Source organism: Astatotilapia calliptera, chromosome 9 (assembly GCF_964374335.1).
Source record: "Astatotilapia calliptera chromosome 9, fAstCal68.1, whole genome shotgun sequence".
NCBI lineage: Eukaryota > Metazoa > Chordata > Actinopteri > Cichliformes > Cichlidae > Astatotilapia > Astatotilapia calliptera.
The window spans coordinates 31,533,553-31,557,658 of record NC_137430.1 but is presented as its reverse complement, the minus strand read 5'-3'; the positions used below and the strand labels follow the sequence as shown (position 1 = coordinate 31,557,658).

General features: G+C 42.7%; 1 protein-coding gene across 1 annotated transcript; it reads left to right on the top strand.

Moving 5' to 3' along the window:
• Positions 1–1,485: 1,485 nt before the first annotated feature.
• LOC113029694 (uncharacterized) lies at positions 1,486–18,355 on the top strand. The gene is made up of 2 exons (XM_026180684.2): positions 1,486–1,890; positions 15,168–18,355. The coding sequence occupies exon 2, from the start codon at positions 15,173–15,175 to the stop codon at positions 16,844–16,846; it is 1,674 nt and encodes a 557-aa protein (XP_026036469.2). The 5' UTR covers positions 1,486–1,890; positions 15,168–15,172; the 3' UTR covers positions 16,847–18,355.
• Positions 18,356–24,106: the final 5,751 nt, after the last annotated feature.

Genomic DNA, 24,106 nt, shown 5'->3' with positions numbered 1-24,106 from the left:
TGTCTAATCTGCCAATCACACGGCGACATGGCTCCAGTGGGTGGCGCTGAGGCACGATGCGCTGTTAAGACATAAACCTCAGAGAAGAAGAAAGCAACTTTTATTTTGAAAACTCACTCTCCTGCAGCTGGTAGGCTTTGCTAAATATGCTTCCCAGCTCATCATAGCCTCGCCAGCCTGACTCCAGCTTTTTCACGGACTTCCCCTTCAGTCTTTGGTAGTGATGGTGAGATGAAGCCTAGTGATGAACTGAAGCTTTTCATTTGCTCTACTGCGCCATCAAGTGGACGATTCAAGTGAAACGGGCTCTGTGATTATAATGATGTGTAAACCTCTAAACTGAATAAATAAATTGTGTTCGTGGTTATTTATCCCGAATATTGTCTCAGTATGTCTGATACAAAAGAGAAACTGGAAACTATCAGGACAGAGTTTTGCTATGATTGTGTAACTGTTAGGGCTGTGTGGGGAAATTTTGCCTCAGACAGTCAGAAATATTATAATTCAGATCATGCATCAGTACATTTTGTATATTTTTATAGATATAAAAAGAAAGCTGACACTTTGGAGACTTTATCAAAGGTGTGAGCATCAGCAGATGCCTTTGTGTCAAAGTAATTGAGGATAAAACACAGAAAAACGTGAAGGCGATTTTCTTGGCCTGGATTTTAAAAATATATTCTGCAGTACATAAAAAACAAAAGAAAACCATTAATCAACACATGAACATTACCTGATGCAGCTGAAGTGAAGCAGAGCAAAGTTACAGAGGTTTGATTAGAGACACAACTAAGCGTTTTGTAATTTTGCATAATTTTAAAAACTTTAAATTTCTTCAGTATTGAACGGCAGAAATTAGCTTTTCTTTTCGGAATTAAGTAAAAGGAAAAAGTAGCGGCCGACAGCCTGTAAACAACGGTAGAATTGTGCGTAACAAATAAGCGAATAATGCAGAAAACAGATTTTTAGACTGGAAACTGTTCTTGAAGTACACAGAGAGAGAGAGCTGTGCATGAAGTGTGATTTTATTGTGGTGGAAACAAAACAGCAAAAGTCAGAGTGAATTCATGACGATGTTTATGTGAAGCGTAGTTTGGATCTTCTTTTGCTGCTGGTTCGCTCAATATTGTTTGGAGAGAGATCCGTCGGAGGCTCCGTGCTTTGTGTTTACGTCTTTGTGCAGAATCCGTGTTCCTGCTCTCATTTACTGCTTTAGCTGTTTGGTGGTTGTTGAAATTTTGTGAGGTTTAACCTGAGATTCTGGCATTTCGGGCAAAATGAATTTATATTTTAAAAAAATGATTCAGGATTTTAATGAATCGATATGACTTTATCCAAGTATCGATTTTAATCGATAATCAAAACCCACCCCTAGTAACTGTAATCATGCTTATGTACATCTGGATAATGACACAAACTAGTGTGTGGCGCTTCACTTTTTAAAAAAAAGACAGAAATCAGATTATAGGATATGTGGTGTTGTTTATTTATATTATGGTACTAATCATTCGTGATATTTATTACTGTGTGCATACTTTATTAGAAGAGATGAGATTTAAAAAAAAATCTCTTCCTTGCTGGTTCCATCGAACAATAAATGCTCAAGTAACTATGTAACACGTACGTAATCGGTTCAACAACACAGTGTGATGGGAAATCAGCTGTGTTTTGCTGCCCACTTTATTTCGAATCTGGCGCGAACCGGCGAGCCAGTTCCTGAATCAGTCACATGGTACGGACTGCCCGCGAGGCCTCGAACGTCACTGCATACGTAATCAAAGCGAGCCTCGATACGCGTTTCACAAAAACTCGCCGAGATTACCCGACACAGGTATCGAAGCGTCGACACACAGGACACATCACTAGTCTTTGGTCTTTTCTCCTGCACAGGTAACCAATCTCAAATCACTTTTATGGGTACATCACATCACAGCATATGTGACTGAACACGTGATTAAGCTGGCGCTAGCCTTTAGCTAGTTATCTTAGCATGCTGCTAGCTGCTTTAGTTGCTGTGTGATAACACGAGGGGAATACGACTCCATACGACATGTGTACAAATAGATCCAATGGTTTTTCAGAGGTAGTTTATGTGATTTAGTCTCATATGAAGGCTCATAGTGGGTTGAAGGTGGATGGTGTTCACATGTGATTGTTCTGATTTTATTTCTTAGTTTGGATTCACTGAAATCATTTGGACCTCCAGTCGGAGTGAACTACAACACTGACGTCTGTGAGGTTTTGCTGTGAAAGCCCAAAACTCTGGGTGAAACACTATTACTGTTTCTTCTAATTAAATGCCCACGACATATTTGTTTTAACTCGGTGAAATGGAGAATAGGGCCTGCCGAGTGGGAGACCCTCTTGGTTTCTTGCAGAGTATTTCAGGGCCTAAATTTCAAATTGTTTAGAGAAAAATAGGTATAGAGATCGACAGACCACGTGACTTTCGCGCATTGCATGCTGGGAACTCGTGGCAAAACAATCCAAGTACCACATCAAACGCAAGCATTTGCAGCACCGCAAAACGTTCATTCTCCCGTTCCAATACCTTCTTGGCTTTTCTTTGCCCCCAAAAAGGTATGTACAAAACAAAGGAGAACAATGCCGGTCCGTACAAAGACAGACTTGATGAAAAGTCAAAGAAGAGATACGAGGAAAAAATCAAAGGAGTGAAAGGGTTAGACCCGTACGAGCACACAGAGTGGACAAAGGACGTTAGCGTGCTGCCCAACTTTCACCACGCTCATATTTATAATCATACGTTCTTGGAGTGAGTGCATACACTCGTGAAGTTTAGTAACTTCGGGTCACTGCAACAAGCCCAGGTACAGTTTACCGACGGATGGGTACAGGACCTTGAAATGCACCGTGTAGAACGAAAGACCATCGTACATATCATAAGTTTACCAGTCTCACAAATCGTCTTCATAAATACACATTCGTTAACAGTTTATTAATGGGACCTTTGAGCTCAACTAGGGCTGAACGATATATCGCATTTGCGATAATATCGCGACATGATCAAGTGAAATTTTCTAACCGCAAAGGCTGCGATTATACTCTGGACATGTCCAAATTCATGGGCTGCATCCTCCTGAGGCCGCATTTGTAGACCGATTACGTCACAGCGACGCGCCGAAGGCTGTCCAAATTACTACCATATCCCAGAATTCATAGCGCGGCCCAGCCAAACTCCAGTTTCCAGCAATGGCGGCCGCTACTAAGTTTTAAAATTACTCATACTAATCTTTCTGGGTCACAAAATAAACTTTTAACATATTTTCAGGCGAGAAAGTAGTTGTGTAAACATCAAATATCTGCTCCGTTTATCAAGATATCCCATATTTGCAAAAGTGCTTCGACGTTTTCAGAGGCGTCTGCTACCCACCAGCTCGACAGCTAGCCGGGAGCTCGAGGGTTACTGATGCGGCCGAGAACGGCACAACTCCCGGCACATCATTTTCAGATCACCGCGGAGTTTCGCTGCTCGGGTTAAACGTAATATATAAGTCACTTAGACAACCTAAAAATGTTATTGTTGGGCTTTTTTCAGTGTTTTGTTTGTTCGTGAGTAAATCGGTTTGGCTGAGATTAAAGTTATTAGATTAGATAAAATAAAACTTTATTAATCCCCAGGGTGGGTTCCTCCTTGGTTTTCACACAGCTGACTAAACGTCAAACAGAAAACTTATTAAACAGAAGTATGAGACAGTCGAGAATTTACACCAGTGTCTGGTTATATTTTAGATAGCAAGAAGCAGACGGCCGAGTTTATTAAACTCCACCGAGACAGCGGTGACGCTAATCAGAAGGCTAGACCGTCCAATTTCACGCCTTTAAATTTTAAAGGCGTGTTTGTGTGTGTGTTTATACAATTGCTATTATGTTTGCACTTTATGTGTAATGTTACTGACTGCAGAGATCAGTAAGATGTGTGTATTTTTTATTTATTAGTTTTATTTATTTAATATTATTTTTTAATTGAATGACTGTCTAGTAGTTCACAGATGTCGAAAAACTGAGTGTGGTAAAGCCACTGATTTTTTTTATGTATATTTCTGCAATCTGCACATTGTACTGACTTTCATTTTAATGTTTACACCAGGGTTCCTTGTCAGCACTTTATGCTCAGATGTTTGTAAGCCAAAAATAAACTATTGTGTATGTTCAAATATACTGTTGTGATTGAAGAAGTAAAATAAAAATGTCAGTCATCAATTCATGCATCACCTCATGTCATCATAACAGAGGTCTGTCTTCCAGGAAAGAACAGTTTAAAATTAATGTAATATAGTATTGGCCATACTATATGATGTATTGCTTGTCTTTGTTTAATAATACAGAAGACAAAGACCTTAAAAAATAATCGCATCGCAATCGCAATATTGGGGCAAAAAAATCGCAATTAGATTATTTTCCATAATCGTTCAGCCCTAAGCTCAACGGTAATTAATTAGTAGTGGAAATAATTTCTGGTACGCATCACAGAAATGTAGCAGTGACAATAATATTGTATGCTGTAATCGTACTGGGCAATTAGTGATAGAAAACAACTGTTTTATCCTGTGAATAAAAGTATATGTTTTTGTCAATGTACCATGGTAATAACAGAAGCGAAACGCAATATTGTGTCAGGACAATTCACTATTTATGCACAATAAACAAAGGAGCATAGCGCGACAATTTCTGTTCAGCGCCAGACTTGCTTGTAACCTATATCACCAATTATGTTATGAAAAATGACGCATTAACTACAACAGCAGACTGACCTTTGTGGGAATGCTTATAGCAGACTAACCTGTGAGCTGGAGTGTTCTGGGACGTTATATTTGGTCTTTGAATGGCTGCAATCCAGTCGCCTCTTTGTTACTTCGGAAACATGGCTCGAACAATTTCTCTTCAACGACGTAATCCGATAACAACCGATCTCTTTACCGGTCGGCTTCCCGTGGCTGTCATGGGACCGGCTATTGCAGTTAATAATACAGCAGCTTCTTGCCATTTTTTTGTGTTTCTTTTTATCACAGTGTAACTGATTTCAATTGAAAGCCTGCGTGCGCTTGTACCTCTTGCCACAAGTTCCCAGAATCCTTTGCGGTTTTACCCCTGAATGACGTCACATTTTCCATCTCTATTCCTTTCATCACAGAGTTGAAACAATGTAGAGATGGTAAATATAAAAATGACAACATTTAACAATTCACTTTAACATTTCCCTCCTGTTTTGTTATTTGTATGCTCCAAATTATTCCTGTGTAGTATATTCTCAGCCATGCACCAGTTGCTTGACATTTTCAGCGCAGGCGTCATTTATACACAGGCTTCTGTCATGTCATTCACCTCCTATTGCAGCAAAACATCACACTTAATTCTTTTAAGCAGTTAACCTGCTTCTCATTGATCTCATACACAGTAAACTACAACTTGCAAGTAAACAACTGGATGTCAACAATCAAACAAGAAGAATCAACATTCTCAAAAATCATATGTCACTACAATCCAACTGTATACAGACATAGGCATTCACACACATCAGTTGATTTTATTGTTTGGTCCATGTTGCTTTCAGCTAACTTCAAAGCTGCAGCCTGGTCAACACTCCTTTTTATGACTCCTATCAACCCCCCAAATCTTCTCACTGTAGGCATCCTGTGGGGGTTAGAGTCAACTGGTGAATTATCTGCATTTACAACACTTCTCCTTTCCTGTTGTCTCTGCAGAAAAAGATTTTTAGAAGGAAATTAGATCAAGCTGTTTTGATCTTCTTGGCTCAAAACCTCAACCAGCTTAGAGAAGTGTTCATGATGTAAATGTAGACAAAACTCTTTTCTGTTTACACCCCTTCTTGCAGAGGACAAAAAGAATGGGTGATGTTGCACAAATTCCATGGTAAATCTCCAACTTGGACTAATCCATTGCCCTTCATACACATGGGTAACTGGCCTGCTTCCAGTTTGTTTAGCTGTTCAATGTCCTGCAGTGAGTCAGATACTTGGAGTCAGGCCAGCAGGTCTGTCTTACCAGAGCAGTTCACCTTCCCGGCTACTGGTGAATCAACCATCCATTCAGGTTCAGAGGAGTTGAAAATTTGGCAGTGTTCCAAGTACGTTTACTCCTGGATGTGTTGCTAAGGCAAGCAAACAAACTGTCTCGCTCTCTGTGGCTATATGGCCACAGTCCAGAAGAATGTGTAGACAGTGGCATCACAAGCATAACCATTGGTCTCGTTGTTTATGTGAGCGGTTGTGTTCAACTGCCACCAGCAGTTGGTTGAAAACCCATGCGGGTACTGGGTGTGGTTTGCTCTGTCCCAGTGCGCTCCTGTCAACCCACTCAGGGCTAACAGGCTCAAGAAGGTGCACAGCACATTCCTTAGCCATTCTAAGTTGGGTTCTGGATCCATTGGTTTCTTCACCAGGATTGAGACGAGAGGTCCTAGAGATATACTCCCCCCTTTGTACCGCTGGCCTTTTCACCATTACCCAGAGTCGGCCAGGAAGTGTGTTACCTTCTTGCAGTGCACTTGATGTATCCAAGTGTTTATCTCAGCAATCTTCACTGCTGTGGGCGTCGTCAGCAGCACCTGATAGGGACCTTCCCGCCGTGGACTGGGCCAGCACTTCCTCTCCATGGCCTTAATGAGCATCTAATCTCCAGACTTCAGACTCTGCTCCTGCAGAGAAACAGAATCATCTGGCAGATGATTTGTTCTCATGACTTCTTTACTTTTAAACATTTTAAGCATCCAATCTGCTAATGTGTTCTCTCTTCTGCTTTTCTATCATCACTACAGAAGACTAAACCTCTAAATGGTCTACCATATATAATCCCAAAGCGTCAGACCGTTCTCTGTTGGAGTAATCCTCATGTACATCTTAACTAATTCTATACAGTCTAACCATGTCCTGCCTTTCTCTTCCATTGTTTTCCTAAGTCTTAGCTTTACTGTGCCATTAGTTCTCTCTACCAACCCTGCACTTTGTGGGTGATATGAACAATGATGTTTTAGTGTTATCCCTAGATGCTGTGCCATTAATCCAATCACTTCATTTACAAAGTGTGGACCATTATTACTATAAATGGTCTCCGGAATCCCGTGTCCCGGATGATATTCTTACATATGGCTTTGGCAACCGAAATGGCATCTGCTTCCCTAGTTGGGACGATTTCTACCCACTTTGAAAAAGGGCACACTATCACAAAACAGTACTTATAGTTATTACAGTTAGACAGCTCTATAAAGTCCATGTGAATAACTTGAAATGGGTGACTGGGTCTGGGGAATTTCCCTCTCTTAGGTCTCAAATTACCCCGAGAATTGTTCTTGCAACATATCATACATGACCTGCAATTTTTTTTTTTTAGGGCTGAACGATTATGGAAAATAATCTAATTGCGATTTTTTTTGCCCCAATATTGCGATTGCGATGCGATATGCGATTATTTTTTAAGGTCTTTGTCTTCTGTATTATTAAACAAAGACAAGCAATACATCATATAGTTTGGCCAATACTATATTACATTAATTTTAAACTGTTCTTTCCTGGAAGACAGACCTCTGTTATGATGACATGAGGTGATGCATGAATTGATGACTGACATTTTTATTTTACTTCTTCAATCACAACAGTATATTTGAACATACACAATAGTTTATTTTTAGCTTACAAACATCTTACTGATCTCTGCAGTCAGTAACATTACACATAAAGTGCAAACATAATAGCAATTGTATAAACACACAAACAAACACGCCTTTAAAGTTTAAAGGCGTGAAATTGGACGGTCTAGTTCTGATTAGCTAATCAGAACTAGCCTTCTGATTAGCTAATCAGAACTAGCCTTCTGATTAGCTAATCAGAAGGCTAGTTCTGATTAGCGTCACCGCTGTCTCGGTGGAGTTTAATAAACTCGGCCGTCTGCTTCTTGCTATCTAAAATATAACCAGACACTGGTGTAAATTCTCGACTGTCTCATACTTCTGTTTAATAAGTTTTCTGTTTGACGTTTAGTCAGCTGTGTGAAAACCAAGGAGGAACCCACCCGGGGGATTAATAAAGTTTTATTTTATCTAATCTAATAACTTTAATCTCAGCCAAACCGATTTACTCACGAACAAACAAAACACTGAAAAAAGCCCAACAATAACATTTTTAGGTTGTCTAAGTGACTTATATATTATGTTTAACCCGAGCAGCGAAACTCCGCGGTGATCTGAAAATGATGTGCCGGGAGTTGTGCCGTTCTCGGCCGCATCAGTAACCCTCGAGCTCCCGGCTAGCTGTCGAGCTGGTGGGTAGCAGACGCCTCTGAAAACGTCGAAGCACTTTTGCAAATATGGGATATCTTGATAAACCGAGCAGATATTTGATGTTTACACAACTACTTTCTCGCCTGAAAATATGTTAAAAGTTTATTTTGTGACCCAGAAAGATTAGTATGAGTAATTTTAAAACTTAGTAGCGGCCGCCATTGCTGGACACTGGAGTTTGGCTGGGCCGCGCTATGAATTCTGGGATATGGTAGTAATTTGGACAGCCTTCGGCGCGTCGCTGTGACGTAATCGGTCTACAAATGCGGCCTCAGGAGGATGCAGCCCATGAATTGTATAATATAATCGCAGTATAATCGCAGCCTTTGCGGTTAGAAAATTGCACTTGATCATGTCGCGATATTATCGCAAATGCGATATATCGTTCAGCCCTAATTTTTTTTAAATTTTTTTTTTTTAAGTATTAAATCCTAGATTATGAAAATGTTGCTCTACTGCTGCCATCATCCCTCCTGTCGAGACATGGCACGGCCCATGGTTCAAAATCGCAGCGGTCATACAAATTCTGAGGCAGTATTGGGTTATTACATAGACAATAAACACCATCCTGCAAGCTCGCTGCTTTTGTGAGCCAAACTGTTTTTCTGCAGTAGGTGAGTGGGCCTGCATGTCTGCCAGTACATCTCGTATAATAGGCAACATCTGTTGGTGTTGCACCGCTAAAATGTGAACACCATGTGCTCCGAAAGCTGCCTCTCTTGTGATCTTATCTGCAAAAGCATTCCCTAATGCAACTGGATCTTTCCCTCACATGTGTGTACACATTTACAAATGGCAATTCTACTGGGCAATATTATTGCTTCCAGCAGATTTTGCAGGAGTTTGGCGTGTTCTACAGGCTTCCCTGTAGAGGCTGTCACATCTCGTCTCACCCACTGCACTTCAAAGAAATGTAATGTAGCAACTGCATATTGGCCATCAGTGTATATTGTCTCTCTGCAGCTTTACACGCTTCCGTTAAAGCTACTATCTCTGCTGCTTAAGCAGATATGAAACATGCTAGTTGTCCTGCACAGATAACTTTCTCACTATCTACTACAGTAAAAACCTGTTTTAGCCTGTCCTTCTGCTGTTGTAAAGCTCAAACCATCAACAAACCAAACCTTTCCCTCAACGAGTGGCACATCTATTACGTCATCCCTGGGCTTACACTCCTCCTCCACGTGCTCTCTACACTCATGAGCAGTGCCCTCTTCTTTCATTGGCAAAAGGGTTGACGGATTCAGAATTGTGCCCCATTTTATGATTGTGTGGTTGTGAGAGTAATAGTGACATTAGAGACAAGTGTCTTGTAGCTTACAGAAAGGTCATTTTAGCATGCAGTAGTAAAACATCCACCTCGTGTGGAACTAACAGTGTCAAAGGGTGAAATAAAACTATTTTCCGGAACATTGTACAGTTTGAGCCGCTGCATATACTGATCTCACGCATGGAGGTAAAGCACAAGCAACTAGGTCTAATCTTTTAGGATAGTAAGTCACTGGCTTCACTTGTGGAAAAAGTGCTGTTAGTTATTTCACAGTCACCTGGCATTTGTGCTTTTCACAGAACCACAAGTCCATCGCTGGACCTCCTCTGCGCTGTCACTTTTGGAGCTTGGCACCCTCCCTTCATCCCTCAGGTTCTCATGTTCCAATGCCCCGGACGATTTAAGGCAGAGCACGTCGTACACCTTAGTTGTCTTCCTCAACTTCAACGTCAAAACTCTTCCACTCCTTATAGTTGTCTGCTGTGCAAAGACTCCTCTTGATGATCTCCTAGAAGCCCAGTAGCACAGCTCTCTGCGCGATGTCTGCTGTGCTGAAGGTGATCTCTGATCCTCCTGAAGCCTCTCTCCTGGCCTCAGCTTCCACGTTGTGGACGATCCCCTCAGTCACTCCTTCTCGTCATGGCACCTCACGACATATGCAAATTAAAAAAAATGACACTCCTCTTGTGCCACACGGCTCTCGCCATGTGTCAACTCCCCAATGAGACATGTAAAAGAATGTTTTAGGGAGACTGTGCAACAATCTCCAGAGTTTCCCACTTGGAGCAGCTTCACTCCAACCTGTAACCCTGTGTAAAAACATTAGTCAGTAATTAAATGTTTAGCTTGTTTAACTCCCAGCTCCACCCAGAGCCTGTATCCTAGAAGACAAAGTCTTTAGGTTAAAGCAACTTCACATTTGCAACCAACTACAACTCATAAGTGTAATAAAGTATTCAGCATCACAGAGACAAGTATCATTGCAGGTTTATTCTAAACTCATTTAACTCCTACTTTTCCCATAATTTGCACCAAATCATTGAACATCTCAACATCATTCCACGTTATAATCAGTATGTGGAATGACGGCTTGTAGGAGAGAGGTGGCCTGTCTGGTGTCATGGTATGAGGACAACAACCTCACCCTCAGCACTGATAAGACAGAGTAACCGAGTCCCAGGCTGAGAGGCTGAGGGCACCCCACCCCCGAAGTGGCCCAAGCGAGCCCCAGGCCCCGATAAGCAGCCACCAAGGAGTGAGTCGGTGTGTACCTGGGCGCCCATCCCCGGACACAAAGAACCACCAATGCACCGATGTCTGAGGGCATCTGCCACTGGCAGGGGAAGTGGTGCGGGGAGATAGGCCTCCTTACCTTTGAGGGCCTGAGATGTCCCCAGAGAGGTGGCGTCTGATACCCAACCTGACATATAGACAAGACATACAGGCACACACAGATGCAAACATCCATTCCCACCCTCATGCTCTCATATGCACTTACTCCACACTCAACCAACGTGGAGACAGACATAAAGAGACGCTGTACACACAATCACACTCCCCAAGCGTACTCTAAGAACCGGGTCTAGGTACTCTTGCCCCTGGAGGGGGAAACTGCACCCAGACCCAGGTGGTGTTACCCTTTTCCCTGCGGTGGGGAGAAGCAGACCACCCCGACTCCGCAGCAGCAGGGAGGCCCCACACTCCAGACCCCAGTCGGACGGCCAACTCCTCCTCCTGGCCCCCCCGCTCCAGCAGGTCGCAGAGAACGGGGGTGTGAGAAGGCCCATCCGGACCGGGGCCCAGAACAGCAGTGTCGACCCTCCCCTAGCCCCGCTGCACGCAGCCACGAGGAAACAGTCACCTAAGAGCCAACAGAGCCCCTAATAGGCCATGACTGCTATCCCGGGTTGAGCCCCCCCAAGGAAGATGCTCCTGGGGAATCCCCCGACGCCCTAAGCGTGTCCCTACCCCCACACCAATCACAACAGCGAAGGTGGGACAAAACTATGACCCCCCCCCCACCCCCACTAGGTGATGGAGCTAATCAAAGGAGCCCAGAGCAATTGATCTGATGTGGTGGCAGAGGCTGTATCGAGACTAATGTAATCTCGATGGCTGTAGCTCAGGTGGCAGAGCAGGTCAGCCACTAATCAGAAGGTCGGTGGTTCGATCCCAGGCTGCCTCCTGGCTGCATACTAACCTTGTTTGCCTACTGGTGGTGGTCAGAGGGCCCGGTGGCGCCAGTGTCCGGCAGCCTCGCCTCTGTCAGTGCGCCCCAGGGCAGCTGTGCCTACAATGTACAGTGGGGCAAAACAATATTTAGTCAGCCACCGATTGTGCAAGTTCCCCCACCTAAAATGATGACAGAGGTCAGTAATTTGCACCAGAGGTACACTTCAACTGTGAGAGACAGAATGTGGAAAAAAAAAAATCCATGAATCCACATGGTAGGATTTGTAAAGAATTTATTCGTAAATCAGGGTGGAAAATAAGTATTTGGTCAATAACAAAAATACAACTCAATACTTTGTAACATAACCTTTGTTGGCAATAACAGAGGTCAAACGTTTACTATAGGTCTTTACCAGGTTTGCACACACAGTAGCTGGTATTTTGGCCCATTCCTCCATGCAGATCTTCTCGAGAGCAGTGATGTTTTGGGGCTGTCGCCGAGCAACACGGACTTTCAACTCCCGCCACAGATTTTCTATGGGGTTGAGGTCTGGAGACTGGCTAGGCCACTCCAGGACTTTCAAATGCTTCTTACGGAGCCACTCCTTTGTTGCCTGGGCGGTGTGTTGTGGATCATTGTCATGTTGGAAGACCCAGCCTCGTTTCATCTTCAAAGTTCTCACTGATGGAAGGAGGTTTTGGCTCAAAATCTCACGATACATGGCCCCATTCATTCTGTCATTAACACGGATCAGTCGTCCTGTCCCCTTGGCATAAAAACAGCCCCATAGCATGATGTTTCCACCCCCATGCTTCACAGTAGGTATGGTGTTCTTGGGATGCAACTCAGTATTCTTCTTCCTCCAAACACGACGAGTTGAGTTTATACCAAAAAGTTCTACTTTGGTTTCATCTGACCACATGACATTCTCCCAATCCTCTGCTGTATCATCCATGTGCTCTCTGGCAAACTTCAGACGGGCCTGGACATGCACTGGCTTCAGCAGCGGAACACGTCTGGCACTGCGGGATTTGATTCCCTGCCGTTGTAGTGTGTTACTGATGGTGACCTTTGTTACTTTGGTCCCAGCTCTCTGCAGGTCATTCACCAGGTCCCCCCGTGTGGTTCTGGGATCTTTGCTCACCGTTCTCATGATCATTTTGACCCCACGGGATGAGATCTTGCGTGGAGCCCCAGATCGAGGGAGATTATCAGTGGTCTTGTATGTCTTCCATTTTCTGATGATTGCTTCCACAGTTGATTTTTTCACACCAAGCTGCTTGCCTATTGTAGATTCACTCTTCCAAGTCTGGTGCAAGTCTACAATACTTTTCCTGGTGTCCTTCGACAGCTTTTTGGTCTTGGCCATGGCGGAGTTTGGAGTCTGACTGTTTGAGGCTGTGGACAGGTGTCTTTTATACAGATGATGAGTTCAAACAGGTGCCATTCATACAGGTAACGAGTGGGGGACAGAAAAGCTTCTTACAGAGGACGTTACAGGTCTGTGAGAGCCAGAGATTTTCCTTGTTTGAGGTGACCAAATACTTATTTTCCACCCTGATTTACGGATAAATTCTTTACAAATCCTACCATGTGAATTCATGGATTTTTTTTTCACATTCTGTCTCTCACAGTTGAAGTGTACCTCTGGTGCAAATTACTGACCTCTGTTATCATTTTAAGTGGGGGAACTTGCACAATCGGTGGCTGACTAAATACTTTTTTGCCCCACTGTAGCTTGCCATTGCCAGTGTGTGAATGGGTGAATGACTGAATGTAGTGTAAAGCGCTTTGGGGTCCTTAGGGACTGACTAAAGCGCTATACAAATGCGGGCCATTTACCATTTTTAATAGATAATTTCTATATTGGTTAGAATTAAGATTATTTTTATTTTTCCAGTTCATGAGGGCTGTTTTCTTGGCTATGCATAGGGCAGTGAAAACCATATGGGCGATATTCTTTTCTGAAGTGACATTATCTAAGCTGCCCAACAAACACACTAAGGGGGAAGTTGGAATGTTACATTTCAGACACTTTGATAAGTCTTCACATATCTCGCACCAAAACTTCTGAACTGGTGGACAGAACCAAAGAGCGTGGATATAAATGTCCGGTGTTTTGGTTTGACAGTGTGAGCAGTTGTTGGTAGACGTAAAGCCCATCTTGAACATCCGATGACCTGTATAGTGCACTCTATGTAATATTTTGTATTGAATTAATTGAAGACTGGGATTTCTAATTAGATGAAAGGTTTTTAAGCAAATCTGAGACCAGAAGTTTTGGTCTAAGTTAACTGATAAATCCGCTTCCCATTTTGCAATAGGAAGTGATATTGATTCATCTGTTTTAGAAAGCATTCTGTATATTTTGGATAGTAATTTGGGGGTTTTAAGAGTAAGAAATTGAACCACACTTGGTGGTGTTTGTAGTTCAACTTGACCTGGTTTAAATTTCTTTTTTACTATGGATTTAATTTGTTGATATTCTAAAAATCTTTTCTTGTTGATCCCATATTGTGTAACTAGTCTGTCAAATGAAATAAATTCTGTTCCTTCTAGTATATGTTCTAAATATTTGATTCCTTTATCACTCCAATCTGAAAAGTTTATCATATTATTGTTTTGTAATATGTCAGGGTTGTTCCAGATAGGTGTACGTTTGCATGGGATTAATGAAGACGCCGTCAATTTTAGAAACTCCCACCACGCTGTCAGAGAAGAGCCGATGTTGACGCTTTTGAAGCATTCATGTCGTTGGATGTTTGAGCTGATAAGCTCTAGATTATTGCAAAGTGCTTGTTCTACATCTAGCAAAGGTTCATCTAAGAGGGTATGTTTTAGCCATCCTGAGGTAAACTGAAGCCTGTTGGCTAAGAAGTAGTGCTGAAAGTTAGGTAGTTCTAATCCTCCTTTATCCTTGGTCTTTTGTAGTGTTTTTAAGCTTATACGTGGGGGTTTATTTTCTATCTCAGATTTAAATTTTATCTTCACTTATTTATTTGTATTATTTATATTTTATGTGGTGTCATTTGTGTATATATACATACTTTCTTTCAACCCTTAACTTAACCGGCATGTGTGTGTGGCAGCAAAGAAAGAATTTCATTGCACAGAGAAATGCTTTTTCTTCTTGTACATATGACAATAAACCCTTTGAGTCTTTAATCTTCACTATATATCTACAGTGTAAATAGTAGTAGAAATAGACAAAAACCATTAAAGGAGAAGTATTAAGAAGCAATGCGAAGTACAAATATTTTTTAAAAATTCTGAAATTGATATTTTATTTATGAGGATGCTTTTGATCTGAATAAGGTTCTAAGAATGCCATGTGTACATCTGTACAGTTTATGGGTTACTTCTTACCATAACTGCATTTGGTTTTCTGTTTTATTTCTTTGTCATTATAGGAGAGATGTGGGAAAGCAGGCCAAAACCTCAACACATTGAGGACATCAGCAAAAAACAGCCAACGCCGGCAAGCACAGATCCAGTTGTTGTCCCTTTGACCACTATGAAGCAGCCCAGAAGACGCCAGTGCATCGATAGTGGGAACAGAAGCTTTACCTGTGATCAATGTGGAAAGTCTTTCACTCGGAGTAGCAGCTTAAAAGTACATCAGCTCATCCATACTGGAGTCAAAGCATTCAGCTGTGATCAGTGTGGAAAGTCTTTTAATCGACTTGGTCCCTTAAAAACTCATCAGCTCATTCATACTGGTATTAAGGCATTCAGCTGTGATCAATGTGGAAAGTCTTTTACTCTGAGTAGCAACTTAAAAAGACATCAGCTCATTCATACTGGTGTCAAGGCGTTCCGCTGTGATCAGTGTGGAAAGTCTTTTACTCTGAGTAGCAACTTAAAAGTACATCAGCTCATCCATGCTGGAGTCAAAGCATTCAGCTGTGATCAGTGTGGAAAGTCTTTTAATCGCCTTGATCACTTAAAAGCACATCAGGTCATTCATACTGGTGCCAAGGCATTCAGCTGTGATCAATGTGGAAAGTCTTTTACTCAGAAAAGCGACTTAAAAACACATCAGCTCATCCACAGTGGAGTTAAAGAATTCAGCTGCAATCAGTGTGGAAAGTCCTTTACTCAGAAAAGGTACTTAAAAAGACATGAAGTCACGCATGCTGGTGTTAAATCATTTGTTTGTAGTCAGTGTGGAAAAGCTTTTACTCAGATTGGTAACTTAAAAAGACATGAAGTCACGCATGCTGGTGTTAAATCATTTGTTTGTGGTCAGTGTGGAAAAGCTTTTACTCAGATTGGTCACTTAAAAAGACATCAAGTCATCCATGCTGGAGTTAAATCATTTGTTTGTGGTCAGTGTGGAAAGGGTTTTACTCAGATTGGCCACATAAAAACACATCAGCTCATCCATGCTGGGGTCAAAGCATTCAGCTGTGATCAGTGTGGAAAGTCTTTTACTCAGATTGGTCACTTAAAATCGCATCAGGTTATCCATAGTGGAGTTAAAGCATTTGTTTGTGGTCAGTGTGGAAAAGCTTTTGCTCACAGTTACAGCTTAAAAGTCCATCTGCTCACCCACAGTGGAGTTAAACCTTTCAGTTGTGATCAGTGTGGAAAGTCATTTACTCTGATTGGTCACTTAAAAACGCATCAGGTTATCCACAGTGGAGTTAAACCATTTGTTTGTGGTCAGTGTGGAAAGGCTTTTGCTCACAGTTACAGCTTAAAAGTCCATGAGGTCATCCACCCAGGAGCTAAACATTTCAGCTGTGATCACTGTGGAAAGTCGTTTGCACGGCTTGGTTACTTAAAAGCACATCGGGTCATTCATACTGGTGTCAAGGCATTCAACTGTGATCAGTGTGGAAAGTCTTTTAATCAGAAAAGAGACTTAAAACAACATGAGCTCATCCACAGTGGCGTTAAAGCATTTGTTTGTGATCAGTGTGGAAAGTCTTTTACTTTTATTGGTCACTTAAAAAGACATCAACTCATCCACAGTGGAGTTAAATCATTTATCTGTAATCAATGTGGAAAATCTTTTACTCAGAGTTGCAACTTAAAACGACATCAGCTCATTCATACTGGAGTTAAACCTTTCAACTGTGCTTAGTGTGGAAAGTCTTGTGCTAGGTTTCATCATCTAAAAAATCATCAGCTCATCCACACTAAAGTTAATCCACTGAAATATGAGCAGTGTGAAGTCTTTCATCCGTAACACAAACCTATTGAGGCATCAGCAAATCTACAAAGTGTCCTGCTGTGACAAAAGTGGCAGACTAATGGGACATTATCCTGACAAAGTTCATTTGAACACAGCTAGAAACACGAGGGATCTGAACCAATGCTCTTCTGCTGGGTCAATCTTAATCAGGCTTTACAGAATTCAGCTTTAATCTCCTGTTCAGTGTTACTGTGTGGAAGTCCATTAGATCAGTTATGACCTCATAAGTGTTGCATATTCAATTCAATTCAATTTTATTTATATAGCGCCAAATCACAACAAAAGTTGCCTCAAGGCGCTTTATATTGTACAGTAGATACAGAAAAAAACCCAACAATCATATGACCCCCTATGAACAAGCACTTTGGCGAAGGGGGAAGGAAAAACTCCCTTTTCACAGGAAGAAACCTCCAGCAGAACCAGGCTCAGGGAGGGGCGGGGCCATCTGGTTGGGGCAAAGAAGAAAAACAGGATAAAGACATGCTGTGGAAGAGAGACAGAGATTAATAACAGATTTGATTCCATGCAGAGAGGTCTATTAACACAGAGTGAGCGAGAAAGGTGACTGGAAAGGAAAAACTCCCGGAAAGGAATCCCCGGCAGCCTACACCTATTGCAGCATAACTAAGGGAGGATTCAGGGTCACTTGGTCCAGCCCTAACTATATGCTTTAGCAAAAAGGAAAGTTTTAAGCCTAATCTTGAAAGTAGAAATAGCGTCTGTCTCCTGAATTCAAACTGGAAACTGGTTTCACAGAAGAGGGGCCTGAAAACTGAAGGCTCTCCATATGAACACTTATCCTGTGAATTGCCTGTTTGTTACCTAAGCAACACTTTTTAGTATGATGTCCATGTTAAAAGTAGCAGTGCTTAATTCCGTAAGTATTCTAACATGAATTGCTTGTAATGAAAGATATAAGTGTAACAACTGGAAAAAGTGCTGTTGCTTTATTGTTATTGCAGTATGTATTTTTTCCACTGGAACCTCTCATCGTTGTAATGAGGTGGTGCTGTATGTGTTAGCCAACCGCCTGTTAGAGCTACACAGTTTGAAATGTTCACAAAAGACATGGAAAATCAAGTCAAATCACTTTTATTGACACATCACATGTGCAGGTACATTGGTACAGCACATGTGAGTGAAATTCTTGTGTGCGAGCTTCACAAGCAACAGAGTTGTGCAAAATACAATAATGTAAACAAACAAAATACAAGAATGGCTACATCTGAAACTAATAAATATATGTACAATATATAATAATAGTATATGCATTTCACACGCCTGTCTGAAGCTGGCAGCCAGCATGTAGAAAGATTTCCTTTGAACTGTTATTAATTTTGTATGTTTTCTAAGTTTAGTCAAACCGTCCAATTAAAAAGCAACAGAATTCTACCAGAACCTCCTGATTCTTGTTTCATGAATTGCATGGCTATTTACTAAAAGTCTAAATAAAACTCATAATTAAAAGGCCACTGGTGCAACATGGGTTAAAATCTATGCACGCAGAACAAAGTGGATGTTAATATTGTCATGTTAATATTATGTAAAATATGTTGACTATATGAATGGTGTTATCTGTTCTGTGCAAACATCCATGTAATCTTAAAAACTAAACATTATTCCCATCATCTGATCACAGAGAGAAGCAGAATGTCAGAACAGATTACCTTCTGGTCAAACTGAAACACCTGCTCGCACTGATGGTGAGTTTGGTACATGCCTCACCATATGGTATACCACAATGACAAATGCTTATTCAGCCACCAAGGTGCCAATCTGAATGACCTGCATCTCCCAAGGCCCACACTGACATCCAGTATGTTGGGAATAATGTTGAGCTTTCGAGAAAATTCCACTGCTATTTGTAGTAATATTTAAGCAATTTTCATCAGCCGTAATTGCTGCCAAAGGACGAATCTCTTATCAGTTTCTTGCGGCGAGACCTGCAGACACAGCCAGCCCAGAGTGTCTAGGAATTTTCATGTCCTCCCTTTGGGAATCAGCTGTAGCTCGTGTTTTGTGACCAGTCACTTCTGGCTGACGAGGGATTTGAGGGAAAGCAATACTAATTGTAACTAAGTGTCCAGTAGACAGTGTTACATGTATCAGTGAATGCTGGTATGCAACATATTAATTTGATCACTCTACATGCACTGCTCATACACATGAATGCTTAATTAAGATTGAATTTTGTATCCTTTGGCAAAAACTGATTACATTTCTGTATGGAACTATTTGAGAATTTGCCAAAGATTATCAGTTATGGAGAGCAGTAGAAACAAAGGGAAGTTAGCTTGAGTAAAAGTTTCTAATGAATATCTCAGGCAGTACAAGTTATTGACAGATAGAAGTCCGTCAATAACTTGTACTGCCAAATTGTCAAAGGGATTTTCTTTAGTGTGATAATGCTAATTTTGGTCAATTAGGATGAAGATGACGTTGACCATCCCATCTGTTTCTTTTCAAAAAATGTATAAAACACCAGCTACATTACAGCACGATTGAAAATTAGGCTTTAGCCTTGCAGCATTTCGAAGTGTACCTTGGGTCCAATCCTCTACCAACCATTGTATTTTCCGACCATAACCCCCCCCCGATGCAGAACAGCAACCAACGCCTCATGAGCTGGTCTTTACTTTAACATTAATATCCGTTACAAGAAGGGTTTAGGTCAGGGGTGGGCAACTCCAGGCCTCGAGGGCCAGTGTCCTACAGGTTGTAGATCTCACCCTGGATCAACACACCTGAATAAAATGATTAGTTCATTACCAGGCCTCTGGAGAACCTCAAGACATGTTGAGGAGGTAATTTAGTCATTTAAATCAGCTGTGTTGAATCAAGGACACATCTAAAACCTGCAGGACACCGGCCCTCGAGGCCTGGAGTTGCCCACCTCTGATGTGTTTTTTGGTCTGCCACACCAGAGGGTCGCATAATTGTGTCCTGTGTCAATTTTGTTTTTTGACTCGGTAGCTGTAGGGGTGAGAAGCCATTTTTCTTTGGGAACCTTTTCTCCTGTTTTTGGTTAGGGAGGCAGGTAAGAAACCTGTATTTTTCTTTTGGGGTTTCCCGTGTAGGTAAACCAGCTGCATTTCATTTCTAGAGTGTTGTTTGTTGTTTTGGCCATGCTCATCCTGACACCCGCTACCTTTTGGGACTTAATAAACTGACTGGTTGTTGCAAACTCCGTGACCGTTGTTTTTTGGTTCGTCTTCCTTGAGAGCAGGGAGTGTGGGGACATTTTCCTTTTTTAAAATTTTTTCCTTGTGTTGCACGCCAGTTTCCCCTGGGCTGGGGTGTAACAGTTCCTTATAGGTCAATATCTCAGATGTCCTCAATTGACAGTCCCACCAGGCACATGACGCGGCATTTGGCCCAACCATCTATTGTGTATACGGCAGGAAATGTCCCTTCAGGATAGTCGGGCTCGAACCCAGGCTTCTCGTAGGGAAAGAGAGCGATCAACTGCAGCCGCTGTGAGGTAAGTAACTAAATCAAATTGGGCCCAGTTCTCCATTTGTAGAACATTTCAACACCTCATATGCTACATTATTACCGTATTTTCACGACCATAAGACGCACTGTACTAAAAGGCGCAGTCTCAGTTATGTGTGCCCTTACTGTATTTAACACACACATAAGGCGCACTGGATTATAGGGCGCATACAAGTACCGTGTGCGTATTTAAAAATAAAGCGGGAGCAAACCTGAGTTCGGTACTCACATTTTTATTACCAGTAATCGTCATCATCAACAACACACAAGCATACAAGTGTGCATATTTAAAAATAAAGCAGGAGCAAAACAAAGTTTGGTACTCACATTTTTATCATCAATCAAACCCATCGAAGTCCTCATCCTCTGTGTCTGAATTGAACAGCTGCGCTAAATCTCCATCAAACATGCCAGGTTCACTTTCTTCACTGTCAGAGTCACTTTCCGTGCCGTGCGGCTCCTCGGAAATGATGCCGGCTTTTGTGAAAGCTCGAACAACAGTGCCAGCAGACATGTTAGCCCAAGCATCTACAATCCATTGGCAAATTGTGGCGTAACTCGCCCGGCGCTGCCTTCCACTCTTGGTGAAACTGTGGTCTCCATCGGTCATCCATCGCTCCCAGGCCGCTCGTGAACGGGCGGTTCACACCGATGTACAGCGGTTGGAGTTCCTTTGTCAGGCCTCCCGGAATGACAGCAAGCTCACAGTTCATTTGTTTCACTAGTTTTTTCACATCGGCTGTGAGATGGGCACGCATAGAGTCACAGATTAAGAGCGATGGTGATGCGTGGAAAAAACCACCTGGTCTCCTTACATACACCTCCCTCAGCCACTTTTTCATCATTTCCTCATCCATCCAGCCCTTTTCATTTGCCTTAATGATGATTCCTGCTGGAAACTTCTCTTTAGGCAAAGTCTTTCGCTTAAAAATCACCATAGGCGGCAGTTTCTGTCCATTAGCATGGCAGCCAAGCACAACAGTGAAAGAAGACTTTTCATACCCCGTTGTGCGTATCGCTACCGTGCTGGTCCCCTTCTTCTCCACAGTGTGACTCACCGGGATGTCAAAAGTGAGCGGGACCTCGTCCATGTTAGTGATGTGGCTGGGCTGGATGTTTTTGTCGCCGATGTGTTTGCTGCAGTAGGAGCGGAAGATGGCCAGCTTTTCCTTATAATCCGCTGGAAGTTGCTGCGCTACCGTAGTCCTGGTCCGGATGGAAAAATGGCACCGTTTCATAAAACGAAAGCACCAAGACGGACCTCCTTGGAAATGTTCAATGTTCATCTCTTCAGCTAGTGAAACCGCTTTTAGCCGAATGGTGACCGTCGAAACGCCTCTCCCGCTCGTTCTTTGCTCGATGATCCAACGCTCAAGTCTTTCCTCCAACTCGGGCCACCTCGCCTTATGTCCGCGGAAACTCAGCTGCGTTTTCTTGACCTGCCGGAGCTTGTTTTCTAGCTTCCTCCATTTGCGAACCATCGATTCGTTAATCTTAAATTCTCTCGCCGCTGCTCGATTTCCATGTTCCTCCGCGTAGCTGATGGCCTTCAGTTTAAACTGTGCTTCATAAGCGTGTCTCTTTGCCATTTTCAGGGTTGTTAAAACAACGATGTTCCACATAATGCACATACCTGTCCTTTTAGACAGGTATGTGCGATTGTCCGGTATATACGATCAACGCCCACACTTCACCCTTTAGCGTTCTCATGGTGTTCTCTACTATGTCCTCCTTACAACACACAGGGCGCACTGCGCTATAGGGCGCGCCGTACTTTTTAAAGAAAATCTAAGACTTTTAAGTGCGCCTTATGGGCGTGAAAATACGGTATATATGTATATAATGCAGGGAAAAAACAGAACTGCTTTCCATCCATTTTCTTCTGCTTTATCCGGGGCCGGGTCACGGTGGCAGCAGCCTAAGCAGAGAAGCCCAGACCTTCCTCTCCCCAGTCACCTGCTTTAGCTTGTCTGGGGGAACACCAAGACGTTCCCAGGCAAGCCGAGAGATAATCTCTCCAGCGTGTCCTGGGTCTGCCCCGGGGTCTCCTCCCGGTGGGACATGCCTGGAACACCTCACCCAGGAGGTGCCCAGGAGCATCCTTGTCAGATGCCCGAACCACCTCAGCTGGCTCCTTTCGATGTGGAGGAGCAGCGAGTCTACTCTGAGCCCCTCCCGGATGGCTGAACTTCTCACTTTATCTTTAAGGGAGAGGCAAGCCACCCTTCGGAGGAAGCTCATTTCTGGCGCTTGTTTCCGCGATCTCGACCCCTATGGCACATCCCGCGGGTGGTACGATAGGGGTAGGGCGCATTGTATGCCGGGCGGCAGCCAGGAGCGGATGCCCTGGCAGACCGATCCCTGGCTACTAAGACTGGCAATTGGGACATGGAGAAAGAGCCTGAGTTAGTGCATGAGGTTGAGAGGTACCAGCTAGATATAGTTTTTCTCACCTCTACGGATGGCTTGGGCTCTAGAACCAGTCTCCTGGAGAGGGGCTGGACTCTGTCTCAGTCTGAAGTAGCCCCTGGTGAAAGGCAGCGGGCTGGAGTGGGTATTCTAATATCCCCTTGGCTTGCTGCCTGTACGTTGGGGTTCTTCCCGGTGGATGAGAGGGTTTGTTCTCTGCGCCTTAGGGTTGGGGATCGGGTCCTGACTGTCATCTGCGCTTGTGCGCCGAGTGGTAGTTCAGAGTACCCAGCCTTCTTAGAGTCCCTGGGTGGGGTGCTGGAAGGTGCTCTGTGGAGACTCTGTTGTCCTGCTGGGAGACTTCAATGAACTTCAATTTTAAAGTTTACTGGATAAAGTGGCTGTGTTGATGCTGTTTTTAACATTCAAACATACAAAACTATATGTTTGAATGTTAAAAACATTCAACCACAAAGTTCTTTCATCTAAACTTGCACTTTTGAGGAAGCTATTGTTAGAACAATTAGCTTATAAAGTGAGACTCAGAGAAAAGGCTCTGGTGTGAAGTGTATGGTTTTCAGGGTTTTTATCGTTAAGTCTGTTTCCCTGGGTCTTTTCCCATGTTGTAGTCATGTGTCTTATTTTGAAAGAACTATTTAAGCGTTAACATAGCGATCAGAGAGCATAAAGAAGCAGAGAGGAGGATGTTACTCTCAATGTTGTTGGCGCATTTCAGGAGGACGCTGCTAATAAAGTTACACAATTACACAGCTGAATTCGCGTTTATTATTATATTTACAAAATACCACAGTTTTCGTCTTTGTATCGTTTTATTTTGTTGTATTTATCTTAAAGGCCGGTCCCTGAAAATATTGTCTGAGTTGTCCCTGGTGCAAAAAAGGTTGGGGAATGCTGCCCTAAAAAATGTAGAGAAAGTCAGGATCTTTGGGCTTATGTCCGCTAGGCATATTTTTTGTTTGTTTGTTTTGTTGTACTGTACTGCTCCAAGACTGACCACTAGCTTTTTTTTCTCTCTCTTTTGGCTCTCAGCGAAGGCGGTCGCACTTTTCTCCTCTCCTGCCCTTATCTTCCCTGCTTAGCTTCTTATGTCCTTGTCTTCTCTTGTGTTTTTACTTACTTTTCCTTGGAACACTCTCTCACAGTCTGTTCTAAAAGATGAATTATGGATTTGATCAACTGGTCTCTGAATGCAATTGACACCCCTTCTCAACGAGAAGTCCGGGC